General features: G+C 41.9%; 1 protein-coding gene across 3 annotated transcripts in view; it reads left to right on the forward strand.

The window, feature by feature from the left end:
- Window positions 1-16: 16 nt before the first annotated feature.
- LOC145237233 (rho guanine nucleotide exchange factor 17-like) overlaps window positions 17-26,130 on the forward strand; it is a 42,036-nt gene continuing 15,922 nt past the window's right edge. The window contains exons 1-12 of one of the 3 annotated variants that reach the window (XM_080100026.1): window positions 36-2,400; window positions 2,464-3,845; window positions 4,137-4,214; window positions 4,335-4,520; window positions 14,996-15,112; window positions 16,766-16,858; window positions 17,719-17,815; window positions 18,193-18,272; window positions 18,359-18,412; window positions 19,003-19,115; window positions 23,358-23,452; window positions 25,968-26,083. In XM_080100026.1, the coding sequence (XP_079956152.1) occupies window positions 168-2,400; window positions 2,464-3,845; window positions 4,137-4,214; window positions 4,335-4,520; window positions 14,996-15,112; window positions 16,766-16,858; window positions 17,719-17,815; window positions 18,193-18,272; window positions 18,359-18,412; window positions 19,003-19,115; window positions 23,358-23,452; window positions 25,968-26,083 (4,644 nt within the window). In that variant the 5' untranslated portion in view covers window positions 36-167. Of the gene's footprint in view, window positions 3,846-4,136; window positions 4,215-4,334; window positions 4,521-14,995; window positions 15,113-16,765; window positions 16,859-17,718; window positions 17,816-18,192; window positions 18,273-18,358; window positions 18,413-19,002; window positions 19,116-23,357; window positions 23,453-25,967; window positions 26,084-26,130 lie in introns of all 3 variants that reach the window. The other 2 variants (XM_080100027.1, XM_080100025.1) reach the window with 2 other exon arrangements.

The following is a 26,130-nucleotide window of genomic DNA, read 5'->3' on the forward strand; positions in this document are numbered from 1 at the left end:
CTGTACTTGGAGCCTTTTACAGGTGGCGTTATTAAAGTTCAGGTGATATCTGACATTCAATAATTGGATTTACAAACCCAAAATGAAAGTTTGATTTGATACGCGTACCAGTCAAAATTTTGGATTATGGTTTAACGTAGAAGTGACAGTTTAAATTCGGAAAAAATATGGAAAATCAAGACAAAGAAAACCAAGTATCACCAGATGAAGTTCAACGACGACTTCAAGCTCGGGGCCTGCTCACGACGGTCTTGCCTCGATCCAGAGGCCAATCACCCGCGAGAGCCGCCGTCGCTTATGGCAACCCAGACTCACTTCCAGGCTCGGCTGGAAACAGTCCTAACCCGATTCGACGCGACCTCACCGACCGTCATCGTCCTGATTCGCCAATCATTCGTGAAGGTGGAGAAGTTAAGATTCCTGGTGAGGACGAATTCAATCAGATGTTTGATTCAGTTCGATCGCGCGATCTTGCAAACGGCAGCAGTAAAGAATACTCGCTGGTCGCTGCTTTTAGCAAGGTTTCTAAAGTGTTAGATCCACCAACGCTAACAGCCGAAAGCACCGAGTATAACCCAACCCCTGATCCGACCGCTCGCCAGAGCGAGAGAGCTGATACACTTTCCAATATTGATCGAAGTCGCCCGCAACATGAAAGGGATTTCATTTCGCTTTTTTCCAAGCCAGGCAGCCAGACGACGCAATCCCAAGAACCTCTACACGAGATAGATAACACAGCTGAGAAAAGGGGAAACGATAGCAGTCGAGCTATGGGACGGCGGCGACGAAACCGTCCACCGGGCACCAGAACCAGGCGTCAACAGCTTGAGAACTCGCAGCGAATTGACGAGGACGATAACTCTGCCAATAATGCCTCCTCGGGTCAAAACAAGCCGTATTTACCGTCATACATTCAGCCTGTTACCAAAGCTACTCGCCAGGTTGGGGCTCCGAATGAATACAGTGCTCATGTGCCGAAAACTAACCAGGCACAGAGTATTGCAACGAACTCACTGTCTGAAGTGCATCGTAGGCCGCCTAGAAAAGGTTTTGTAAAGCGCCAACGTGCGCGCCCCGGCGACAATCGATTGTCAAGCAGCACGAGCGGCGACAGCAGTGACGAGGCCGTAGAGAAAGTACCGAAACGCTTTAATGAAAGCGCCGGACCTGACAGGGTTGATGATGAACATGGCGCTCATCCAGTTCAGCGGTCTAGGATAAGAACAAGACAACGCCAAAGGTCGAAAGCAGCTCAACAGCAAGTGGTGTCACATCCCGATTACGTAGGAGGCAGGGACCGCAAGATTTCACAGCCTTTAATGCCATCGTCAAAACAATCAAATTTTCCGAGCCACTTGAATGATCGACATACCAATAGGAAACAATATTTGACCGAAGAGGTCGATAAATACTCTACGCTGCCCGCTAACTTCCGTCAATCACTCGGGCCAAACGTCGCAGAGCAGCCACTCTCGACAACAACCGATCAGTCAAAGCCAAACGGACATAAGCAGTCAGGCAAACTGCTCGATGATATAAATCAGAATATTTTGCCGAATCGTCACGAGTTAATCATTAGTGGCGAGCAAACATCGGTCTCGTCTGAAGGCAGGGCGAAAGCAAGAAACGCCGTTCACCAAAGCAACGCAAATCAATCACAAACGAAACCAGCACCGACAAACGTAGTTCTACAAAGCAACAAGGCTAGTACAAGAGTTGACGTACAAGGCGCTGCCCCGGGGCGTAAAGGATCTATAGACAAGACCGCAGTACAACTGCCCCAGAACAAACGTACAATTGGTGACTTGCGAAATCTTTTTGACAGCACGGACGGCCCTCCGAAGACAGAGTTTGGACAGGTGTTTAACGGCAGCAGCAGCAAAAAGCACGCAACACCTGCAAGGGCAAGCTCATCACGAAAGTCTAGTGTTTCTGAACAGCAACATGAGGTGCCAGAAGTAGTATACAGACCACGTATGATAGAAGCCCGCAAAGTTGGCGAGGATTATTGGCCTCGGGATGAGGACACAGAAAAGCTGCTTAACCGAAATTATGTAAATGTCAAGAATCCGGACGACCTTGCTCACCCAGGTCGTTTGTCAGGTAACGACTTTACTGACATGGATAATTCAAGCAGTATGTACAATGGCCACGAAGACGTAGATACGACTGGAGTTCCCACTGTACCTGTGCATTCTCCAAAAGAAACGAATCTGAATGACGGTGAAAATACCTACTTCAGTGAAACCCCAAACAACATCAGCCAATCAATGCCTACCATACCAGGTCACATTAGTACTAAGGTGGATTTATCTATAAAGAAACAGTCATCAATTGAAGCACCTCTACCAACATCAATAAAAAATATAGAAAGCAACAGTGACCCACAACAACTACATGGTAAGAAACTAACATGGAATTTTGATGAACCTGATGCAAAATTAAAGCAATTTAATCCAACAGATGTTGGTGACAGATTTATCCCTACTTCACAAATTACAGAACAAGTACTGAAAGACATCACTGAAAGTCTGCATGACATCTCTATTGGTGGCAAGAAAGTATATCAGGCCCCTACGTTGGACATATCAGTTGTTCCTCAAGTTACTGAAAGTAATCAAGATGATACAACAAGCGTCTTGGACATCCCTTCCAAGATTACCTCTTCAAGGAAAAGCAGTGTAGTGTCACAATCAACTGCTCTTCCCAGAAAGTCAACATCTCAACAGCCAGGCCTTCCCATGGAAACTGGTGATATTGATGAGGGGTGTTTCACAGAGGAGGACACAGCAAACCGACCTCATTCAATAGACCAAGACACAGCACTATTGTGTTCTGTCAAGGGACTTACAAATGGAGTAGAAGCTGCTGTCAGAAGGAGAAGAAAATATTCAGCTGGAACGCAGGGTACATCCGATTCAACCAGTATCAGTACTGGAGCAGAATCAAGTAGGTCGTTAAGTGACCCTATGCCCCATGGAAACATCCCCATTCAGGAGCCAGGTGATGACTTTTTGGGACATATTGAAGGTAAGAAGGGTCATCCGCTTGACAACTCAGTTAGTGACCTGTCAAATTATAGTGAAAATATTCTAGTGCAAGATGACTTTGATGAAAATATTCATGACACTGAACTGGGTCATACAGACTTTAAGAAATCTCAATCTGGAAAATCAGGTGCTAAAGTTGTCAAAAAGAAGTCTTTTAGTGACCCAATCACCAAAGCTGTTGTCACAGCTGGAAAAATGGGAAAAGTGCAATCACCATCTCATGACAGTCAGGTCATGTACACGTCTTCCAGTGAGCCAAACCTATCAGAACAAACTGATGGTCTTGGTGAACTCAATGGATTTAAAAAGCTTCACGATCGTGGTTCAAGAACAGAACCTATGAAGAGTCCAGTTGGACATATTCCTAACCAAACAATGACTATCCCACCAGACCTCAAATCTCCTAGAATGGTGGACGCACCACCATCAGACTCATCCAACAGATCCTCATTGGCAGAAAAATCTGATGGTATGGATCATGTGTTTGAGCACGAGGAAAAACAATTTCAGCAGGTGTTTGAAAGCATGACTTCACCAACCGAAACGAGCAGAAAGATGTCCATATCTCATGGTCGATCCTGCAGTGAGCCTGTGGATCTGGATAACAGTCTCATACAGATGTCTTCAAATCGAGTTCGAAGACCTGGAATTATACAAGCCCCATCCATGACTGATGTGACAATGAACAATTTAGGGTCCAACATGGTTAATGCCAAACAGTTTTCAAGTTCTGTGGATGGAATCCATTCTGCAACCCTTCCTCGTGCTGCAGGCAGCCGGGGTTTGGATTATCAGGTAATTAAATAGCTTTGAGATTTACATTTACAGTTTTTTTGTTTAATTGGTTTAATTAGGTATGCAAAAATAGAAAAATAAAACATTAAAAAGTAGTTCAAAATGCTAAATAAATGCCAGAAGAGTCCCAATATTGTTTTTCAATTAATTTTGAGATGTTGCTTCATTTTTACTTAATATTTCATGTGCAAATTATGATACCATCATGGCATCTTAAACTAAAATTGTTGCTAACCTTTAGATGAACAGCATGTGTAAATAAGTTTTTTATCATTCTGGTTTGTTACATAGGACATGAGAAAGCATGTTGTGAAGAACTTATTGGACACTGAAGGTTCATATGTAAAGTCGTTGAGGATACTGTTTGAAGTAAGTAAATAATTGTATAAAACACGTTGCCAACACCAGGATTGTTTACTCAATGTTGGTCATATCATTGGCTTTAGGGTGATTGATAGGTCTTTCCTTACATGTTTTCCTGCTTTTTAGACGTACCTTACTCCGTTGAAGCGTCCAGAAAACCATAACATCTGTGAGCCGCGTCACGTGGATATAATATTTTTTCAAATTCCCGAAATCCTGCAACACCATCAAAGGTTCTATGCCAATGTGCGTGATTGCTATCAAAACTGGGACCCACAATACGTGAAAATGGGAGATGTGTTCCTTCAGTCGGTGAGTGTTGGTTATTTTTTGCCTACGAAAACGAACTATGTACGTTGTGTTTGTCTGCGTTTTGGCTACAAGCAACTACATCAGCCAGAAAGATGACTTTTTTAGACAATAAACAGTAAGCAAAAACCCATCCACAATGCTACTGTGTCTTAAATAATCTCGGTTTGACCACACTATTGTGCAACACAATTGGTAATTGTTACGTCGTAAGGTAGGCTAATCTTATGGAAGCAGGCTTTTTTGCACAAGGCTTTCTTCAGACTTGCTAGTCTTACATGTGTAAGCTGTAAGTATTTTTGATTTCCCTAGTGTTGAAAGACTGGTTTTGTTGGATTTTGTTAGTCCCATCGACATTATTGCGAAGATTGTGTAATCGTAAATCCTTGTGGGATGTGTTGCGTCGCCTGTTGTTTTCTCAATGTTTGCCAAAGTATCTTGTTCGTTCCCATAAATTTAAATGTGATAAAATTGGACTTTCTGGACTAAATTAAATCCGCATTGCAGCGACTGTGTTGTACGTTTGTTAATGTTTACCTAAAATCTTTACATATAGGCTTGCGAAATAGACCACGAAGCAGTTTCGCACAATAGTCAATATTTTAAGTTCAATTGGTCGAACCATACACAACGCAGCCTTTCACCTTTATAAATATCCCATCGACTAGCTACTTCATATTTTGCCAGTGTTTGTTCTGCTTGCTTACACAGTTGTTAACGATGCCGTAAACAGCACATCGTTATGGTCCAATTTGTGGAGTGTCGTCACTGTTGACTATTACAATACTGCACAATGCAAATTCATGTCGGTGCAAAGAGCAAGTGTTTGCGCGTGTTTTAGGTTGTTGCAGACCCGATTTCGAAACACTCGTAGCCTTTCCGTGTGCTCAAAGTTGCTTGAAGGGCCCTCAGGGTATGTTAGAAACGCTCGGCTGATCGCGGTTTAAATCTGCCCTTTGTTCCGTCTCTTGATCTGTTCGCTTGAACAGGGACAAAACAGGGGCAGCTGCCAGTTTGTTAATTTGCCATACTTATCTGAAGATTTGCATGGGCTTTTACTCTGTTACACTTTCTTGACGCAGAATTTGACCTAAAGGCCACATTTTGCTTTTTTGTGGATATTCCTTTTCACATTGTGTTAAACCTAACCACAAAGAATAATTTTTGTTGGTTAAAGTTTTTAGCCCGTACGCCAGAACCCAGCATAAAAATGTTTGACAATAGCGGCTTAAGTAACATTCGATGTTGGTATCTTTTCGAAGAACCAGTGAGCGTTATCTTCAGAGTCACAAATTTTGCACAATAATATGACGTGATGCTTAACTTAATCGGTATGTGTAACGTCAATCTGCAAAGTTTACGAATCAAGTGAGGAATTCAATTCTCGTATGTTTCTGGGAAAACGGTACAGGCCGTCGTCCTACCATGACAAAGAATAAGCGCCATTAAGCAAAAAACTAATGGGGTTTACTGAAAGTAGGCACACATGCCTCTGTTGTGGGGCCTGTTTGACAAACAGTTACGGTAACATCGAAAGGCGCGAGAGTTTTCTGCCGTAGTTGTTTTGTGCTCATACGGCATGACTCAACCAGGCAGGTGGAATTCCTCGCGTGCCACGGAGCATTCGAAAATATTTAAAGACATGCCGTGCTATAAAGCGAGCATCACACCACTTGTGGCAATCAGGAAACGCTACATTCTAACCGCCATCGCCTGTAATTGACTCATCACTATTGTTCAATGCGTCGAAGGGTTACCGCTTTCGTGTTGCGTACGAAATGGATTTTTGCCTTGTGCGAGGCTGCCATTGCTGAACTTTGCGAATCAACGAAGCGTATCGCCGCGTGTGACCAATAGCTTACAGGATTTACAAACATCGCCCTTCAAGCGAGCTTACAAGGCTTAACGTGCCTAAGGATTACCTCTGTTCTGGTCCTATAGGAATAGGCCTTTCCCGTTTCGAAGATCACTTGCGCTTGTTGCTAGCAATTAGAAAATGTCACCTCCCCAGGCGCACCGCGAACTACACTGTAGAGAAATTGATTACGAAGCGAAACATTTAAAAACCTCTGATGCGTGGGTTGTGAAACTGTAATTTAGAAACGGCAATTTAGAAAATAGATGTGGTGGATGTATGTGCTTTTCTGTTACAACGTTTTCCGCCAGCTGTAGTGAAGGCTGTAATCCGACTTAACGTCAAAATGTTTCTACTCCAGTAGTCTAAATCTATCCTGGGTTTCGCAAATTCCGGCGCTGGATAATTGATCCGTAATACCACCAGGCTATGGTCTAATTACCGTCACAAAATTACCATGTGCGAAACATTTTCCGCGGGCGTGGGGAAACGCGTAAAACCTTGTGGACTGCTATCATTTCGACTATGCCTCGTAAGGTTAAAGTGTTTAAGAACGGATATGGGCTTCGTGGCTGCGGAAACCGAAGCCTGCCGCAAGCACAGCAAACGCGTGATCGTGACGTTTCCTTAGCACCGACAGTTGTGTCTTCGCCGCAATCGATCAAATTCCAATTACCCGTATTCTATTGGCAGCGGTGCGAAAAATCTGCTAAATACCATTTGCTATGCGTTGTGCTTTAAAACATGTCGGTACGCAGTTTGCCTTCCAGGGTGGGGTACAGCGTGGCAAATCCAGGGATCAGTTCCTTTATATAAAGTGTTGTAATGAAGCTTAACTGCGAAGTAACGCCGTCCGTCGTGCTCAGATCAATATTGACTTTTCGCCGTGAGAGCCATCGTCCTGGACCTCAGCAAAACGAGGGCAAACGTTTACATTCAACAGATATCTTTGTGTGTGTATCCAACGGGGCTAAGCGAGTTGCAGGCACGGGATCTGACTATAATCCAACCCGCCAGATCTGCAGCTCGTCGGCATCCACTTGTTGCTCGATTGACGTCAAACTTGCATTAACCTTGTCTCGTCTCTGTGTCTAGGTGACGTGCGCAGTGCATTAAAGAACGTCAAGTCTAAAATTGTGACCAAAAATGCACAGTTTTTGTTTTTCCCAGTTCTTCCTGCGCGCCACCCTCGTTTCCACGTCAACTGTGACGTAAATAGGTCAATGTGTATCTTTGAGGGGCGGTGTGGGGTAAACTAGGAGGCATGAGATTTTTGTTCATAGATGCATTTAAATCTCATTTTAAGCCTCAAGCTTAGGAGAGTAGGTATTCGCATGGCATTTTACACTAAGCAGGCAGCAATGCTTGGTGTGCAACGCAAAATTTGCGCCTATTCGAGTCACGATATTCGAAAATCTCGCCACGAACAACATTGCTTTTGTAAACGATCGATGACCGCGATTTAGATGTGGTTGGAAAAACGTGATGTGGCCTTAGCCTTTGACGCCCGCAGCTCGACTGTTGACCAAGGATCTTCCTTCAAGCAACGCGTGCCAGGCCTAATCCCTTATCGCTACCGACAACCATTAAGTCGCCCATAGGATTTCTGTCAGGTGAAAGGATCGTCGACTGGTCGCCTGTCCACTACCCGCTTAACATTCCCGCAACTCGACGTCAGACCTCTTGTATCTGACCCAGTGGGATCACTTGGCTGTTGCAATGACAACCACAAATCCGCTTATTACCTATGGTGCTTCATAAATACCTAATGCGGGCGTGATTGGTAGCAAGTTAACTGCTACATGCGATCAGCTCTGTTATGTAAAAACATACCTGGCATTAGTAACTGTGTTCTTCTGTACCGCATTAAAATGGGCTATAAAGTTTGGTCTAATAAAACGTTGATATAGTCGTTACAATAGTTCACCATCAATATGACAATTAAAAAAATAGTTTACACCAAAACATGGAAAGAAAAACATTAAATATTTTTGCCTTTACTAAAGTAAGCCCACCGTCGTGCTAGAATAGCGCATGGTGACAGTGATAGTAGTTTAAGTGGTAAGTAATCGTCTGCTATAAACTTTAACCTTTCCATTTCCCACCATAAACAGCTGCCACATCCGCTTGGGTGTCGTTATCGAATACCTTCGATTCTTAGGCCGTTTAGCACACTTTTTGTAGCTGGTAAGCTTTGTAAGTCCAAGGCGATTTTCTTACGATTTTACAAGTTGAGACTGTGTTGTTAAAAAAAAGAATAAAAACGATATTGATTTTGAGGTGCATACCAATCTACAAAGGTGGATAGTTTTGGTAGCTTTTTGTGGTCCCAGTCGATCATTCATTCATGTAAGACTGATCAATAGTCCGGAGCAAAGCGTACAGTACGCACAGAGTCGATTGATTTTGGCGTCGTGATTCCGCAGCCAATATGCGTGGTGGAATTGTAAATAATTTATGCATGCCTGGACCAAAACGCCAGTAATTGGGGATTCCCCTACCGATTGTTACGAAGCTTGATTCGAGAATCGAGATCATTGTTTTATTTAACTTACTGACACAAGGCTGCTAAGATAGTAGTTTTGTTCAGGTTATGATTTACCGTATACAGAGAGTTAATCTTTTTCGGGTGTGGTCGTCTTGCTACCTCCACTTGGTTTCACGGTATATACCAGGGGTGGCCAACCCGCCGCTCGCGAGCCGCGTGCGGCTCTTCGCCTGGTTTCATGCGGCTCTTAAGTTGTTGTCGAAGTTTGGGGCCATTGTGTATATTTGGGTTAGTATGTGGCGATCTGGTACAAAAAACGTTAAATTTAAAGTAAAGCTTTAACAATTTTGCTTTTGAACAAACTTATTATCGGTATGGCCACAAACCTTGCCGTAAAACTGCAACTTTATGTGGCAAATGGGTTGATTATGATGGCATATATTCAATTGTGAACAATGAATGATTGCTCACTGTTGCGTACAATGCGAATGAGACACAAAGCAACAGCAATATTTACAACAAATGTGTTCCAAAGTAAATAATGCTTCAATCCGTTGTTTTTCGGGTTATGACGAACGTTATATTTTATCGGTAGTTTGTCTTGGGTTTGAATTGAGCGATTGTTGGTGGTGAATACATTAATGACGTCGCAATGAATTTAGTTTCGCCACTTTGCACTTGGGGCACATGCGCGTTAGGTGTTTGGGGCGTGTGCGCGTTAGATTAAAATACCGCAAGTTTCTTTTAAATAAAGGGAAAATATTTTAAATAAATTTTTTTTGTCAAGTTAGCCTTCAAATTGGCAGTGAAAAAAGATTTTAGCAATTTACCAGAAATGAATCCACCGCACGTTATATATATAGAATGAGAAAAAAGGGGTATTTTAATTCATACGTTTTTGTTTGATGGATTCGTTGAAATGAGAGTTTTGTGTGAGAGGCAGTGTTTTCACTGACCATTTATTGTTGAAAATGACTGGCCCGTGGTAGGTACAAGTCAAATTGTGTCATTATTATGTTGGTGTGCGACATTTAGAATAGATCTGGCTAAGCACAGGTCTCTGTGTGTGAGGAAGGGACGAGCCATTAAACATATGTGCTTATGTGTATAATGTGGCTCTTTGTGGTAACACAATAACAAATATGGCTCTTAGGCTTTGACCGGTTGGCCACCCCTGGTATATACGGTAACCAGTCATCCCGCTGTGTTGTATTGTTAGACTGTACAGTGCCTTTGGCCTCGAGATACACTCTCCTGGCAGTTCACCGGCCTGCCTTAAAATCACAACTTAGCCATCGCGTCATTGCAGCTTTGTGTTGTGTTTACTTAGCGACGCTAATTCGGTTTAGCAAAGGCAGAAGGCTTGGACTTGCGTCCGGACTGTGGTGCTTCCCGCTCTGGAGGGCACGTCTGGTCTAGAAGTGTTTTGTTGTGACTGTGCCGTGGTCTTGCTGTGTATGCCAATTTATTGACACCTTTGGCAGCTCGTGGCATACTCCACTCCTGTTGGCAGCTTGTGGCATACCCCACAACAATTGCTCAAATTTAAGAAATGATGTTTTGGTTTAACCAGTCTTTGTATTTCAAGCAACTATGCTTAGCAATTAGCTATAATCTCCATCAATCTAGATTATAGACGTTTAAAATTGTAAGAGCATTTTTACGCTTTATCCTGGATTGACAAAACACTCACATAATCACATTCATTGTATTGATCGGCTTTTAAAGTACATTTGCCCGCCCAGAGCCGCGTGGATTAATAGCCTTGCGTGGGGTGCCTAAAAAATCCACCATCGATTATTGACAGACGCTTGTTCAGTATTACCTTTAACATAGCTGTCCAATTTTCAGCTAATCAAGGTTACGTCAGTTATTTATCATCAACACTTGTTTTTTATGCTACTTTGCATCAAAGACGACGCTCTTTAGCGTTGTAACAAAGTTTTGTATGTCTATGAAGGTTTGCTTTGCGTGGCTGTGTTACAATTTGGTATATCTGGTTGTGCCGATTTTCTTCTTTTAATTTGTCAGCTCATAGCATGGACGTGGGTAATTTCAACATGTGCGTATTTGCCTTAGGCGTGCAGGAATCCGATAGGGGATAAGTCACAGATATTCGCGCGACCACCTGTGAGACGTCGACCCTGGTACTCGAAAGCCCTGTCTTGCAGCGTGCTTGTGCTTGATACGCGAAGTGTTGCCTGACGAGCGATATTGCACACGCGGCATATCTGTCAAAAATGCTTCAAACCAAGCGAAAAAGGTGTCAGTAGCCCATCGATCTTTGCCGTCTAGGTTAAAAAAATATAATACCTATTGGTCGAAATTGTATACCTCCCATGGCGCACGAAAGAGTGATCTATCCCTTACAGTAAATATTTTTGTCAATTGGGATTCAGTCGGATCTTTCTGTTAATTACTATTTGTTAATTATGTGTTATTTTACCCACAGCAGGCGTAAACGTCGCTCCTGTCCCAATGAAGTACGTTTAATTACCGTTTTGCCTGTATTGTATTCTTGTGTTAATTGTTTAGTCAGAGACTTCTGTTTCTGATAGGCTTAAATCAATCGTGATTATTAAGACTTTGCCATGCACCACCCACGGCACTTTTACCAAGGGTCATGTGAAACTCTCGCGCTCAGCGATGCGCCTGAGCAGCGCCAGTGCGCCTGAGCAGTTAAGCACGCAAGTTCAAAGCAGTCAGTAATTTTCGCACGACGATCAGATGCTGCTGCCTACCCACTGGAAGTCGAGCCTGTGGCTTAACTCGCTGATCGCCGGCTTCCACTCTTCATCGCGTAACCTTAACTTGGCTAATTGAGACCCGCGCGTCAAAGGAACGAAATTGAGCCAACGCCTACATTGCTGCTCACTGCTGTGGGAATTACTGGTATTTTAATACATAATCTACATGTGAAAGTTGCTGCAAAAACGATAATAGTATATATTTTTCTGTTCTAAAATATCATTTTGTACCGGGTTGTACACAATTTAAACCACGGCTGTGTTTTTTTCCACACATAACGCGACATGCGACATTGTAAGCGTGATGTATGAATCTTACGGGTGCGATATTGGACAATTCATGAACTCTTCCAGCCCATAGTTTAATTCTTAAGCTGTCCCGTGATGTGATTACCTTTGAACATAGACATAGACTCCTTGTGTACATTCCGACGACCTGGCCAAAGTTCATTGACCCATAGGTGTATGTCAGGCCGTCCGTCAAACGTTTCAGGGCGGACCTTCGACATTCCATTACTGCTCCGAATGCCGCGCCGTCTATATGACAGATCACTTGCCCCAGTCTATTGTGTTCACTGCTTTGACGTGTGGATCAATCCGCTTTTGCCTTGTCCGCTGGTCTGCGTTTGAGCTCTCTAGTCAGCCCCGATAAGACCTATTTATCTTTTACTGTGTAATTGCGCAGGTGCGTGTGCCCGTCGCTCGTATCACGACAAACAATACCAGTTCCATCTTTTAACCTTGATCGCAAATCAGATTTCGCCTTCGATCCGGCGTTCGATCTTCGCGAAACAGCGGTTGACAATGCACACTATGGTAGATGCGGGGCCTAAACTCGTTATCTCCGATCTGTTTAATGCCCGGGCCTTACGTAAACAGACTCACCTTATCTGACGTAAGCGGATTAAAAGGAAAAATTGGGCAAAGGTGTGAACAGGTCAATGATAAATGTGAATCTGTGGGTTATTGAGCAAATTTGCAAATCGAATGTGTTGGGGTGTACTGGCTGTCAAACATGCTCCTTTCTACATTAGGATCTACCCAGTAATTTAATTTTCGCGTGTAAAATTTTCAACCGTAAATGCATTTATTCTAGTTTACCTAAATGTTTCTTGAATTAAAATGAACGGCTGTTGTCTAAAGGGGCAAAACAAACGGAATGATTTTGTTGACTCTTTCCCTTATGGGTTAATCTCTCAGTTGATCACAGGTCCACTTCGGCCACCAATAAATCACGTTCAGTAAGGTCGGTGTGCTTGGATCAAAAGACCATTGCTGTCTGGAGTGCGACGGCGAAGTTTGTTTTTCGTGATTTGTGACTTTGTCCGATGACCTCGTTGAGTCTACTGTCTGTGTGTGCGACTGTCCTTTAAACGTTAAAAATCTGAAATGTGTTGAATAGGGAGTACTTTCGCCATGTTGTTGAATAGACACTACTTTCGTTACTCTGTTGAATAGGGATTCTTTCCCTTGCTCCACGGATCCCTATAGCTGGTAGAACTTAGTTTATGTCATTTGTCTGTTTTGTCGCATTGATTCAAGTGTTTACCTCGTAACTTTTTGCAATCAATCGTCTAAATCGGCTTTAAATATGCTACAAAGCTACAAAATGTAGTTTTTCCTCTTGGGTTTCGACATTTTAGCATGATTCACAGTTTGCTAGTTTCACAAAGCATCTCAATTTACGGTTTGAATGATAAACACTGAATACCATGTAAGATTGGTAAATCGGTTTTCTGTTCCTTCTCGAAGAGAGCCAAACAATGTGACATCGGGAAGCAGACGAACGGAAGTACGTGTTAACCTTATCGCAAACAAAGTGTGTCTATTGTCGGACGCGCGACGGAACGGTAAACGCAGTGGCGATGACATTCCGACATGCAACAGTCGCCCTTCTAGTCGAGTTCGCTGACGTCACGCGGTGATGCTCGACACCCGCCTTATGCTTCGAACTTCGGCATGCAAGCGATGCTCGAGTAACCTCCTTCTGCGTAAACAACGTTGCTGCGCGTCACTTCAACGGAGAAGGGAACTCCATGGGCTCGACACACCCTTATTCGGACGCGGACGCCGTTGAATTAGACCAGTTGAATCAGGTTCGCCGACCTGGAGTGCTGTTTGTTTGGGGATGTTGGCCGCAGGGCACGGCCGTCGTCTCCGAGTCAACAATAACTCGTGCTCAGCCATGCGTAGGCGCGAGTACTAGGGCACTCTTGAGTGTTTGTCCGTCGCGACAGGCGTCGAAAATTAAGACACAGCTCTTCTGTTGCCATGGCACCTGTTTTAGGACGATAACGCCCCTCTATTTGCCTCCGGGGTTTTGCGCAAACACCGTTTTACGTGGAACCGCATGCAAAAATGCGCGTATCTCCGAGGGGCGTGTTGTTTTGACCAAATCGCTATGAAGGGTATTTTTCGAGTGTGGCTGATTCGTAGTTATTTGTGTTTAATACGTTTCTTCAGATTGTTAAAGCACCATGCTAAACTGGTTAGTACATGTAGCTATGTCCCAAAGTTCTCTTGATTATGTGTATAATTTTTTGATGATTAATGATGTTGTTGCTGACGTAGGCTGAACGAAATATGATTGTGCATATTGTTTGTCGATTAGATGGAATTGGCGCCGGAACACAGTCGCCGTACTTGATTTTATGACCTCGAAAACACACACACATAACGCACTCCATGTATAAATTACGATTGATCAAGCCCATTCGCCGACTCACTAATGTAAGTCACGTCCCTCTCCGTGCACTCGCCAACTTTCGTTTCAGGGTCGGCTTTACATAGGAGGGTCTTAAAGCGATCTTATGACCAACGGAGCTTCTCGGGTTATGCTTAGATGAGCGGCTTTTTTGAAGACAGGCGACGATTAAGGGTTTTCCTACCAGTCACGAAGCCACGAATTCTTTCTTATCTGATACTGCCTGGATCTTATTTTTCTCGAGGTTTCAAAAGGCCATGAATTTTTGACTGATATCACGAAGTATCTTTGTTTGCGATCTGTTTGCAATTGTTGAAAACAGAAATTGCAAGTCATTTTAAGGCACGTTGCAAATTCCCCTTTGTTGCGGCCACGCAAATGTGTAAAATGTTGGATATATGCTTTAGATTTTAAATGCCCTTTGAACTTCCATTACACAACCTTTCCTCATGACAATGTATTTCAATCGCCCACTGTCCCATGTATATGTGCACTTTTGCCCAATCCGCATTTCCCCAATTGATTCTCGCACCGTTACAACATTGTGTTGCTTTTACGATTAAAACTTTTGTATTTTTTAAAAGAATATATAATAGTTGCCTTTTCCTCTTTGTGCCTGTGTATTTTTGTCCAATCACCAACTGTTTCTAACACAGTTTTTGACAAAAATGTTTTTCTTTTTAGTTTAACAAAGACAAGTTGGTGGAATCGTACACGAGTTACATCGATAACTTCAACAACTCCCGGGAAGCGGTATTGTATGCGACGCAAGCCAAGTCCGGATTCAAAGTCTTTCTTGAGGTTAGTGATCAGTCAGACTTTTTTAAATTTAGGTACCTTGTTGTTTGGTATTTAGTTACTGATTGTCAAATACCCAACAAGTAAAACATTTTTTATTAATATTTCGCAATGCATTTAAAAATAGTTTTTTTGCAAACTATTTCAGTTAATATTAAAAAAATAAAAACCACTTGTTAAGGATTACCCGTACAGACAAAATTTTGTTTTAACAAAAGTTCGTTTTTCTATTTCAAAAATTTGTCTGAAAATAAGTTTATTTTCATCAAATAGATTCCGCTTATGGGTTCCCGCGAACTACCTTTAAACCCGTGAAAAAACGGGAAACTTCCCATAAAAAACCCGCTTGTAAATGAAATCGCAACCTATGAGGACGCATAACCGGCATTCCGAACTCGTACTGCCCTACGACCCAAATGACGCAAACTCGCAAATATATCAAAATCGCCTGGATCGCTTACGCGTCCCACCTCAATGGTTCGTGGCCTACTCGCGTTTCATGTTGTTTCTGCGATCTCGTTGCCTCAGATGCGTCGACCATCGAAGGCTTTGATCTCCATTGCTCGTGCGTGTAATGTTTGATCGTTGGTAAACATAAGCGTCGATGTGCAACTCGTGGCCTTCCATAAGCTTATGCTTGGACCACCAAAGTCAATAGCCGCTCGGCAGCACCATAGCATTGTTATACACCGCAGTCCTTTTGAATGCCAAATGTCCATTCAAAGTCCGAAGTGATTTTTAATCCAATGTAACCAATACGACGCTATGTAATAATTGAGCTTCATGCGAAGGTATAATTGACTTCCACATGGGGCATTTTATTCTGCGGGCGTTGGCATACTAGTGGCTGCCTTCCTCTTATTGTTTCAATAGTGTATAATGGTAGAGTAACTGAATAACTGGAGATGTACTCATGCAAAGTGACTTTTGCAAATTTTCGCAAGGTTTGCAAGTGACATAAACGAGCTGGTTAATTTGTTTTTACTGCTGGAGCATCAGGCGCTGAGGTTAAGAATATAATATAATAGCTTGACTACTTTTGAAAGCCACTTTCTGCAAAGAGTGTTGTCTTAGGAAAATTGAAAATTAGAACATGTTATTGTGTTATTTGTAGTGAGTAATCTATTGGCAACAAAGATAATTGCGTAAAATATGAAAAGGCACCATCAAAGGTAGAAATAAGTACAATACAATGAATATGTTCAATGTAAATAAAATTACCACAGAAAACGAAACCACGAATTTGGAGTAAAGATTAGATTGCATATTAAGTTACTTGTCACTAGCAGCTGCTTTGGTGATTTATACCAATACATTATGAAATAGTAAAATCGATTTAATTGGAGTCTGGCAACATATGCGTAATACGTCATTTGTATATAGTCTATACATTAAAAGGTAGGCTAAATACAATTTTAAATGTCCAAAAAATCTCATACTAAAAACTGTTCAAATAGTTTTGGTTTTCAGTCATGGGCGTTCACTAATATGTGTTGCATATGACGTGAATTTTTTTGACCTGAATTTTCTGACAAAAATTTGTTATTACGTAAATTGTTAATTCCAATCCAATAACTTCCAATTAACATCGATTTGAAGCATTGGGGTAGGAATTACCAAGCATGAATGCCAATTTATCAATTCGTTCCTTTTTAGCAATGCCAACGTGAAAACAAGGAAAAACAAGGCCTCTCGGATTTGTTAATCAAACCTGTCCAGAGGATACCAAGATACGAACTAATTTTGAAGGTGAGACGTCGAGATTTATTTATGGATATACTCGCAGTACGAACATGGTGTGCGGCTACGTGTTTTTGCTTTGTATTTGCTTAATGAGACTTTCTACGCCGCTTGTACCAAATCAATCCAAAATTGATACTATAGAGCAATCTGTATTAACTTCAACCAGTGCGCAACGGGTTCGATTGATTTTCTACTTGTTTCAAAGTTAATGGACACTACTGTGCTAATGAGCTGTAATTGATTCCTTGCGTGGCAATGGTCAATGGCAAAATTGATAATCTTCACATGGGATGTTGCTTTTTCCTGGCTACATATCACGTTCGGGCTCTCGATCAAACAAATGCGATTGGTTTAAATGTGATATAGTAGGACAACCAAAAAATAAAATTTTCATGAGAAACGACACAAACGTTTTTGAACAAATCTTGCATTTATACGAGTCATGTCATATCACATTCCATATTTTTTCATGTTTTTTTAATGATGTCACAAAATCTCGATGCAAAAACATGTTTTGGTACATTAGATTTTGCGCAACATTGCATGCTAGAGAAAAAAAAGATAGTAGTTTCGTAATTGTTGAAAATAAGATAAAATAGGGACTCAAGTGCAAAACAAGGACATTTCTTAGAAATAAGGACTCTAAATTTTTCTAAGGCATTCCCCTTTAACATAAGAACAAATCTTAAAAATCAGGACGGTATGGCAACCTTGACTATAGTTCTAACTTTATATAACGGTAGAAAACATCTACACATCAGGCTCTTGTTTGAATTAAGTTTAAGACGCATTGCATTTAAGATTTCAAACGGTGTTTTGTATTCTGGGAAATACCTAACAAGTGTGTATTTGTATTTTAATCATAGGATCTGCTGAAGCATACACCAGACGATCATCAGGACCGACAGAGTCTCCTTCTTGCACAGGAAGATATTCACGCTCTCTCGGTGCAAATGAACAGAGGTAAATTGTCTTCCAGTTGCAACATATACTAAAAATCATATTTTTCATTCCAATTTAGGCAGTCACGAATCGAAGTTATTTTTTCGCATCTACGAATGTCGTATCCAAACAATCAATGGTTAAAAACTGTTTGAGTTTTCTGTATGTAAACACATGAGCTGAGTTGAGTTTGTTTTGCTTGGTGAAAGAACACAGCGACACAATTGGACTAAAACAATCACCAAGCCAAAAATAGGTCCGCAACGTTAAAACGTTATGAAGCGCAAAACAGTGGTGGCCACAATTGGTGGATCATGACCAAACGCGCTGCAGCTATTCACCGTATAAACCGTACATATGTATTTTTATTGGTGCTCATTGGTTTACAATTTATGCAGGAAAGAAAGAAGCCGAAGCAGCTGACCGACACGACCGACAACTTCGAGAAATCGAGCAACTAGTTGAAGGCGTGATTGAGGTTGGTGTGATTCAATGTTATATTTAACCTTAGGTGGGTGACGTATAGTTAAACACTGAAATAAACCTATGGTTGTGTGTTTATAGATCGCCGGCGTACCAAAGAGACGATTCCTTCGTCAGGAAATCCTTGCTGAACATGTAAGCAAATTTGTCTTTTGTTGGGCTGAATAGACTTTAAATGAAGTGCTAAATTATACAAGGTTTGGATGTTTTAGGCAGGTTTGTGGCTTGGGAAAGATGCGTTGTTATAGTGCACCGCTTATTTTGTCCATTCCGCTGGATTATATTTCATACTAGTACAGATTTAGAAACAATAACACGAGATAACGCAGCTTACAATTGGCCATCATCCAAAACCCACATTCTGTAATGGAATTGCTTGTAAAAACACACGACAAATTCCACATGTTTTGTAAATCCGAACACCTGTTGTTTATTGCGCGATATTTTTTTCCTTTTACGCTGCCCGCAATATATAGACAAACTAGGAAATTGGATTTGTTTCAAGCTTAAATTCCAAACCCTGCCCTGAAATCCACTAAATTAAACTTGCTGATAACCGTTAAAACACAGCACGAACTGTAGTATAGGGGTTATACCTTATTACCACTCTTGTTGAAAGCATTTTCTCCCAGTGATCTTTGTACTCTTATGAGCAGTGATCTTTTCGGTCGAAAGGTCGAGATACAGTTTAAGTGTCTAATGCCATTCTCCCACATTTGATGCAGAAATCCGGCAGCAAAAAGGACCGATGTTTGTGGCTCTTCAACGATTTGCTGATGTGCACTCAAGTAAAGAAGGGACGAACCGGTTCTCTGCGACGAGGCAGTACCATGAATCTGTAAGTAGCTCTGAAAAAGACAAAAGTATCTTTTACAAAAGCACCGAACTGCTATGGTATTTTGTTTCCCCGAGCTTACCTCTTTAACAACTCTCTATGGATCTATAAAAAAGACCATCAGTTGGACACAAATTGATAAACTCCGTAGTTGTCTATCTGTGGTACATTTTCCTTTGGTGATACACCGAAGCTTTTCAGGTGGTAGCGTTCTGTTTAAGTTGTTTTATATCAGATCCAAAATTGTAACTCAACTGGCCCAACTGTTCAGTCCTGGTTTGTGACGAAACTCGTGTTTTGGACAATATTTTCATTTTGCTGATCTTGCTGGTTTTACTAAAATACTAGCCTGGTCAAGAAAAATCGGCCTTATCTCTTGTCCAGCCATTCAAAATCGATTTAGGTGGTAAGCAGCGATACAAAAATTCGTCAGGTGGTACACGGTCGGCATAATAGTGAAAACTACTAAACTGAACCCAGGTTACGAACCACAGGGATAGCAAGAATTTAGTTCTTTCGCTTACGCGTTTTTTGCCCTTGATTTATTGACCATGTTTGCAATCCTTAACCGAAAAAAGCAAAAGGTTTTGAAACTTGAATTGACGACCAGAAATGCACGGTGTAAACATGCAGGCTATGCCGCGAATATCCTCTAGCAAGGGTGCAACAAACCTTACCCACAGACCCAACCTTAAAGTGATTGACGCAAAAGCATTTAGAGTCTTTCGTCTCGCTCCATAGAAGGTCCCATGTAAAGAGGGGCCTTGTCTATTTTTGGCTTACTCCGTGCTATTTACGCTAATTGCGTTGTTGTTTGCTGTGCTTGCCCGACTAACTTCCCCACCCCGGATTATTAACCTCACGTTGCGGATCTACGCTTAGTGATGGAACCTTCGCGTTAATGCATTACAGCACAGATAATGTTAAGAACAAAAAGCAGTAATTCCACTTCCTTTGTCTATTAGCGGTCAAGGCGAGAAATTTCCGAACAATGTTTTTCATAATCATCAGCTTCTGTGGTTTTTTAAATATGCCTGTGGGTTTGTGCATTCGGATTTTTTACCAGTTGTGAGAAGAATGTTTAACCACCTTTAAGTATTTGGCAATTAAGCTTTTGGGATTTTTTGAAGCTATAAATCACTATTCTGCGAATTTCGCAGTATAAAAGTGCAAAGGAGTCAATCTGATATGGGTAATATGCATAAAGCTTTACTATATCCTCTATGGGGTTTGCATGTATGAAGCATACAAAGTCATTGTATTCTCTTACATACAATAGCCCCCCTGTAAGGAAAGCATTTCGAGTATTTCATGGCACACGGCAAATGTCAAGGCAAATCACGTTCGGGACGTAAATTCACGCTCGTGGGAGCCATCTTACACAGTTTAGACCTCAACATGTGAACTAGTACATCCTGGGCGAGTCAGACAGACATGGGCGTTTCGAGATGCCAGTGGGTCAAGTTTCAAACTCCTAACGTGGGGCTATGTCAAGGTGGTCAATGAACCCTCGTCTAGGTAAAATAGACCTCACGTTCTTGGAGCGTAGCCTAAGGGGGTTTACGAGACGTATTGGACATCTACTAACAGCAGTGACCATATGTGTTAAAATCCTGGGAAGTTTATGTATACACTGTGGTTGAATATTAGTGGAATTAGATATTCCTTGCTGTGTAAAGAAATGCAAACTAAGATTTGTCTGAGAGACACACTCTGTCATCAAAAGAGCCACATTTGGCTCGCCAGAGTTCCTGACCCTTGACCTATGCCGTCACTTTTTGAGGTAAATATACAAGAAAAATAGTATAAGCCAGTATCATCAGTTTTCGCGAGCACTTAGATAAAATAGGCACCGACTTTTCATTGTTGGCTGTAAACGTCTGTAACATAGCTAGTAACTACTGGGTGATACGTAACTTTATCTCTGTCTGGGAAAAAAGACTTTACAACCAGTACTAGACCTACAGCTTATAACAAAAACTCCTGCATATTACCACAAAAACATGATTTTCTTGGTTGATTATCACACTTTTGGAATTGTTCTGACGGTTAAGTTAAACATTGAACGGATACCAGGTTATCTGTGGTAGCACGACTGCAAACAAACAACAAGATGTTTTGGTTCAAATCACAAATGTCATCTTACATTCCGATATCAGATCACGTGATTTCACGATAAAATCATCTGGCGCTGCATCCAAACGTTAATTAGCAACAGTCGAGATTTCGATCTTGCTTCGATTTTCCGCGAGATTATTTGACTTCCTCAAGGCCGAGATAAACGCATTGAAATCAAATGATTTCTGTATCCGGTTAACCCTTTTTGTCATATTTTGTTTTCCGTTTTTCCTGGAGCGGATGTCCGATACAATAGATACAAAACCGAGCTACTAAAAATAACCCAAATGTCATTTTAATTTATGTCTAATAAAACTGGCAAAACGAAGTGAATTTCCTGACAAAATTTTGCCAAAAAGAGTTGTTGAGGCTTTATGCCAGTGGTTCCCAACCAGGAAATTTACTTTTATATGTAATTTGTAAAGTGAGGGAAGGAATTTGATTTTTAGATATGATTTGTAAATAGACGCTTAGAAGCTCTGGAAATATGACTTGTGTAGTTAACAAAAGACTCAATTATAAATGATTTTTGTATGGTCTAGCTAGCATCTACTACATAGCATATTAGGAAGGACTAAAAAAATGTTAAAATGGTAGGGGAGAAATTCGACGAAAAAGGTTGGGAACCACTACCTAATGCGGCGGAGAAACAACACTAAATCTTGTTTTGACCAATAGGAGGTGGTCAAGGCTATGTATGCATTCTTAGGTCATCAAATATTCCAAGCACGCTGTTTGTAAATTCCGCGGGCCGGAACATTTCGTCGAAACCTCCCGCTATGCCAACGCACTTTTGCCGCAACACCACGATGACTCTCGGTCGAAATCCGTTTTGATCCGTTGATTCCACACAGTCAGTGCAGTGTGTACCTTGCCACCATCAACGCGCCACCACTGCCAGCAAATTACTATTGTCCGTCGCGTTTTTCGCATAACTTCTTATCAGGGCCGCGCGATTTTTCGACTGACATCCCGCGCCAGTTTGCATTCCGGCTCGCGATAGCAGCCACGACCTTTCGCCCGCAGGCAATGTCAAAAACAACACGACTTCGTGTACCCCTGCCTCTTATAACTACTGGGGGTGCGACCGTTACCCCGCCCGACCTTAGCGGAACATTAGAACGTTCAACTAGTGTCAACCCCAGAGAGGCCGTAGGAAAAACGCCAGCGGCAAATGCATTCGCTTTAGCTAATGGGCTTCAGCAGCCTCATGGAATGTAGTGTTAAGTGCTTGTGCAACGATGCGTTCCACTGCGAAAGTGATCCCTATCGGACTTGCAAGCTCCAGCTCAGTGACTACAAGCTGCTAGGGCTTTTGTATCCCACTTTACCATGGAGAACCAGCCATGCACTTTGTTGACAGTACATAACCGTTGTGTGTGCGTTTGTTTGTGCTGAAGGGTGATGAATGGCAAGTTAACGTGGGATTGCGGGTTTCGCTCACAGAAGCGCTTTCACACTCTTTGTTTCGTCTTTGTTGAGGTTTGAAAACGGTTTAGGTAAGAAAAACGCACCTAACGCTTTGAAACCGTTTTGACCTGAGCAACCTCATTGAAGTTACCCGTTTTGCTCTGCAACCAGTTTTAACTCAAAATAAATCTGTGGCAATGAGAAGTATGCTGGGAACTTGTGTTTATCTTCGGCTTTGTCCCTAAGTGTCAAACTACAAAACCATTAGACCTGTATTACGTTGTTGCCTGCATCAGGTGTCTTAAGTGCCTGAAGACGTTAATCTTTAGCTATTGTCTTCGCCTGCCTGTGGTGGCAAGGTTTGCCACAGCCTGGTATGTGAGCTCCAATTTCGCGTTTTGCATTCTGCATAAAACCGCACATTCATTGGAGGTCCACGGTCTTGTTTAGGTTTAAGGCCACTGAGGAGAAATGAATCTATATGACACACTAAAATAACTTTGTACGCGGGTACAAAAACCGCTACAAGACCTACCGCCTAAAGAGAAAACACCATTGTCTGCACTTGCAGCTTTATTTAGTTGTTCATATGTTATATGAGTTGAAGCGTATGATTCTAACATGATACACAATCAGTTGTGGTTGAACGTTTGCAGTACCACATGCTAAGTGAAATGCTATAATCTGAGGTAATATCGATTACTTCATGTTTTCCAGATATTCCTCCCCCAGCGATCGCATTTTGATCGACTACACATGCAAGTACAAGTTCCTGTGGAAGTTTCCCCTTGAAGACGTTGAGCTGCTAAAAGGTGTGTAAAAATAGCCCATAGATTTGCGCAAGTCTTTATAGCAAGCATTTTCCTTCAAGCTTGTGTGCTACAGTCGATGTCACGACGGTTTTAAACTCCATCGATTTTGCAAAAACTCCGCTGATAATTTCGGAACGCAACACTAGGGACGCATTTGGCCGCAGCAAACCCCATTAGTCCCGTTGTTTAACGTAAACCGCAAAAGCCGTACAAGTCAAGCCCGGGGTGAACCAGGTTCCATGCCAGAGCCTGTTTTTCACGACCTGCGGTTTTACGATCGCCATTTCCGTTTTCAACGTTAGAAAATTCCAGAACAGTGTTTTAGTCACGCAATTACGGCCGGGCAATGGCGTCCCGTTGTGAAGGTTGCCTGGCGCGGTCGCTATGCAATGACGTCAAGCACGTGTGTTGCTGACGTCGTCGACAACCAATAAACATTGTGCCACGAAATTTATCGCATCATTGTCTTCATAGGGCAAAAGTGGCATTCCTTGCGCCAATAACTTATTAAGCTGTGCATTATTATCCATGGCGGCCTTAAGACCGATTTGTGGCTCGACGTCCGTTCTTCAGGGTTGTATGGATTCAGATAGTGATAAATGAAACATTTAAACAACAGTAGAACAAAAAGGCAAATTCGTTGAAATTGTTAAACGTTATTTTTACATCGCAAGCTTGCATAGTCTTGATCGCATGGTTTAAAAAAGGTTAACTATACAAACGGTTGGTAGTACAGTAAACCTCCGTTAATCAGGACCCGATTGGCCCAAAAAGTTAACTGTGAATTAAAAAAATCACATGTTTTAAATATTGTTCGTGTGTGTATTCCAGGAATGCTACTGTGGTTATCACAATGGCATGGGCATCCATCCTTTCGCTTTCAATTTCGGTTTTAGGAAATAGCTCGGTCGCGGCCTGCATCCTGTTTATGTGCCGCGCGTGCCAGGTCGTTGGCCTCGCAACTTTTTCCAATTACTCCCGACATCGTTCAGTTTGCCGCTTCACCGCTTATATCGACTTCCCCGTGAGTTCGCGGAATGTCCGTTGCTCCCGTTTCCAAACAACTCGATTTCCCGTTTGCATTCTTACAAGTTGTAATATGTCTTACGGTATGGAAGGTTACGGAAAAAATTAACGTATGCCACCGATGAATACAGCTTAAATTTGACAATAGTATACGGCAGGTTTGTAGCGGCTTTGGGTTGCCATAAATTGTGTTTTGAACGCAGCAATATTATTGGCATTTATTAGGTTATTCTGTAAAATGTGAAGTCATTGTTTGAAAGTATCGTGAAAAAGCTTCATTTTTTACGTGCTTTTTGGTTTTCTCGGTCATAGACTTTCAGGATTACAGCTGGCCTGTAAGTGAGCACCTGTCTCATGAAAATAGCGCTGACATTCGTTTCTGTTAAGAAACTGTGCAACATATGCAAAGGGAATCTTATTCCATTGAGGTTTACAATTTACAAAAATGTGTACGATCCGGTTGTCCTCGTTAACATTTAGTCCCAGGAACGTTATAATGCAAACGTTATCTTTTATTTATCTTACTTTTGGAAATGTGGTCATGTGTGCGTGATTGTTGCAGCCTGTCATCGTTAAAACTTGTGTAAAAAGGCAGCAATCTTGTGCAATTTTCCACTGTCTAAAAGCAATGGGAGTTAAGACGCAAACTCAAGTTACTGATAAATTTAGATCCGCTGGAATTTTAAAACTCCTACTTTCACGCATTCCAGTGCGAACAAATTTGACAAATAACATCGCTGTCAAAAATAGCAACCTCAAGCTCGAAAAACAAGTTCGAAGTGGACTTCGGCGTTTAACAGCTCGCTTATCGGCGAATCTATTTTCGCTAGTTTGTTCAGCAGGCACCCTAAATCCCCGGCACAACCCTTCACATCGCCTAGAGTCAATACGCAACCCGCGCACTACCGACAGTTCATTGTGACGTGTAAGCCATGACGTGCGTGTTACGTACCCATCGTGACAACGATTGGCTCAATACGGATTAAATTCCCCTTAACCCTGTCAAAGAGTCGACCCCCTTTGCGCTGCTTATAGAGACTCGGCGCTTGTTGAACATCGATGGTGAATCTCACGTTTGTTTGCAAATCTGGGATAGGTTTCCTGCTCCACATAATGTAGCGACCGATTTAATAAAACATTTAAGTGGAAAAATATTTAAATATGGCTCTTTTCTTTGGAATTTATTAACAGGTGTGTTTTAATACAGAAAGCGCCGTTTTAAGTTTACTTTATTTCATGCTCCAAAAAATTGTGTAACGATTTTAAGGATTTGTTTTGCTATGTTAAATAATAAAATTAAGAGAATTAATTTTATCGCATATGTTAATTTTATTCCATATGTCCAATCGGAAAATGTGAGTCTCGTCATTTAGAGAATTAGTATCAGCAAGCAAAAGGTGCATTGAATTAAAACGTCGCAACAGACCAACAACCTTACCTCTCTAAGCACAATTAACAATATTAACCGAATCGCGATTCTCTTTGTCAGGAAGTACCACCTCAAGCCGACAGTGCGCTGAGAAGCAACTCCAACATTTACGAAGGGACCATGAAATCCTTGTCAAGATCGACCAGTTGGCCTTGGAAATGTCATGCAGTCACGCGGTAGGTCCAGTTTTTTCAGCTTTTTGACTCTCCGAACGCAAGCGAGT

The sequence above is a fragment of the Phallusia mammillata genome, chromosome 7 (assembly GCF_965637545.1).
Source record: "Phallusia mammillata chromosome 7, kaPhaMamm4.hap1.1, whole genome shotgun sequence".
Classification (NCBI taxonomy): domain Eukaryota; kingdom Metazoa; phylum Chordata; class Ascidiacea; order Phlebobranchia; family Ascidiidae; genus Phallusia; species Phallusia mammillata.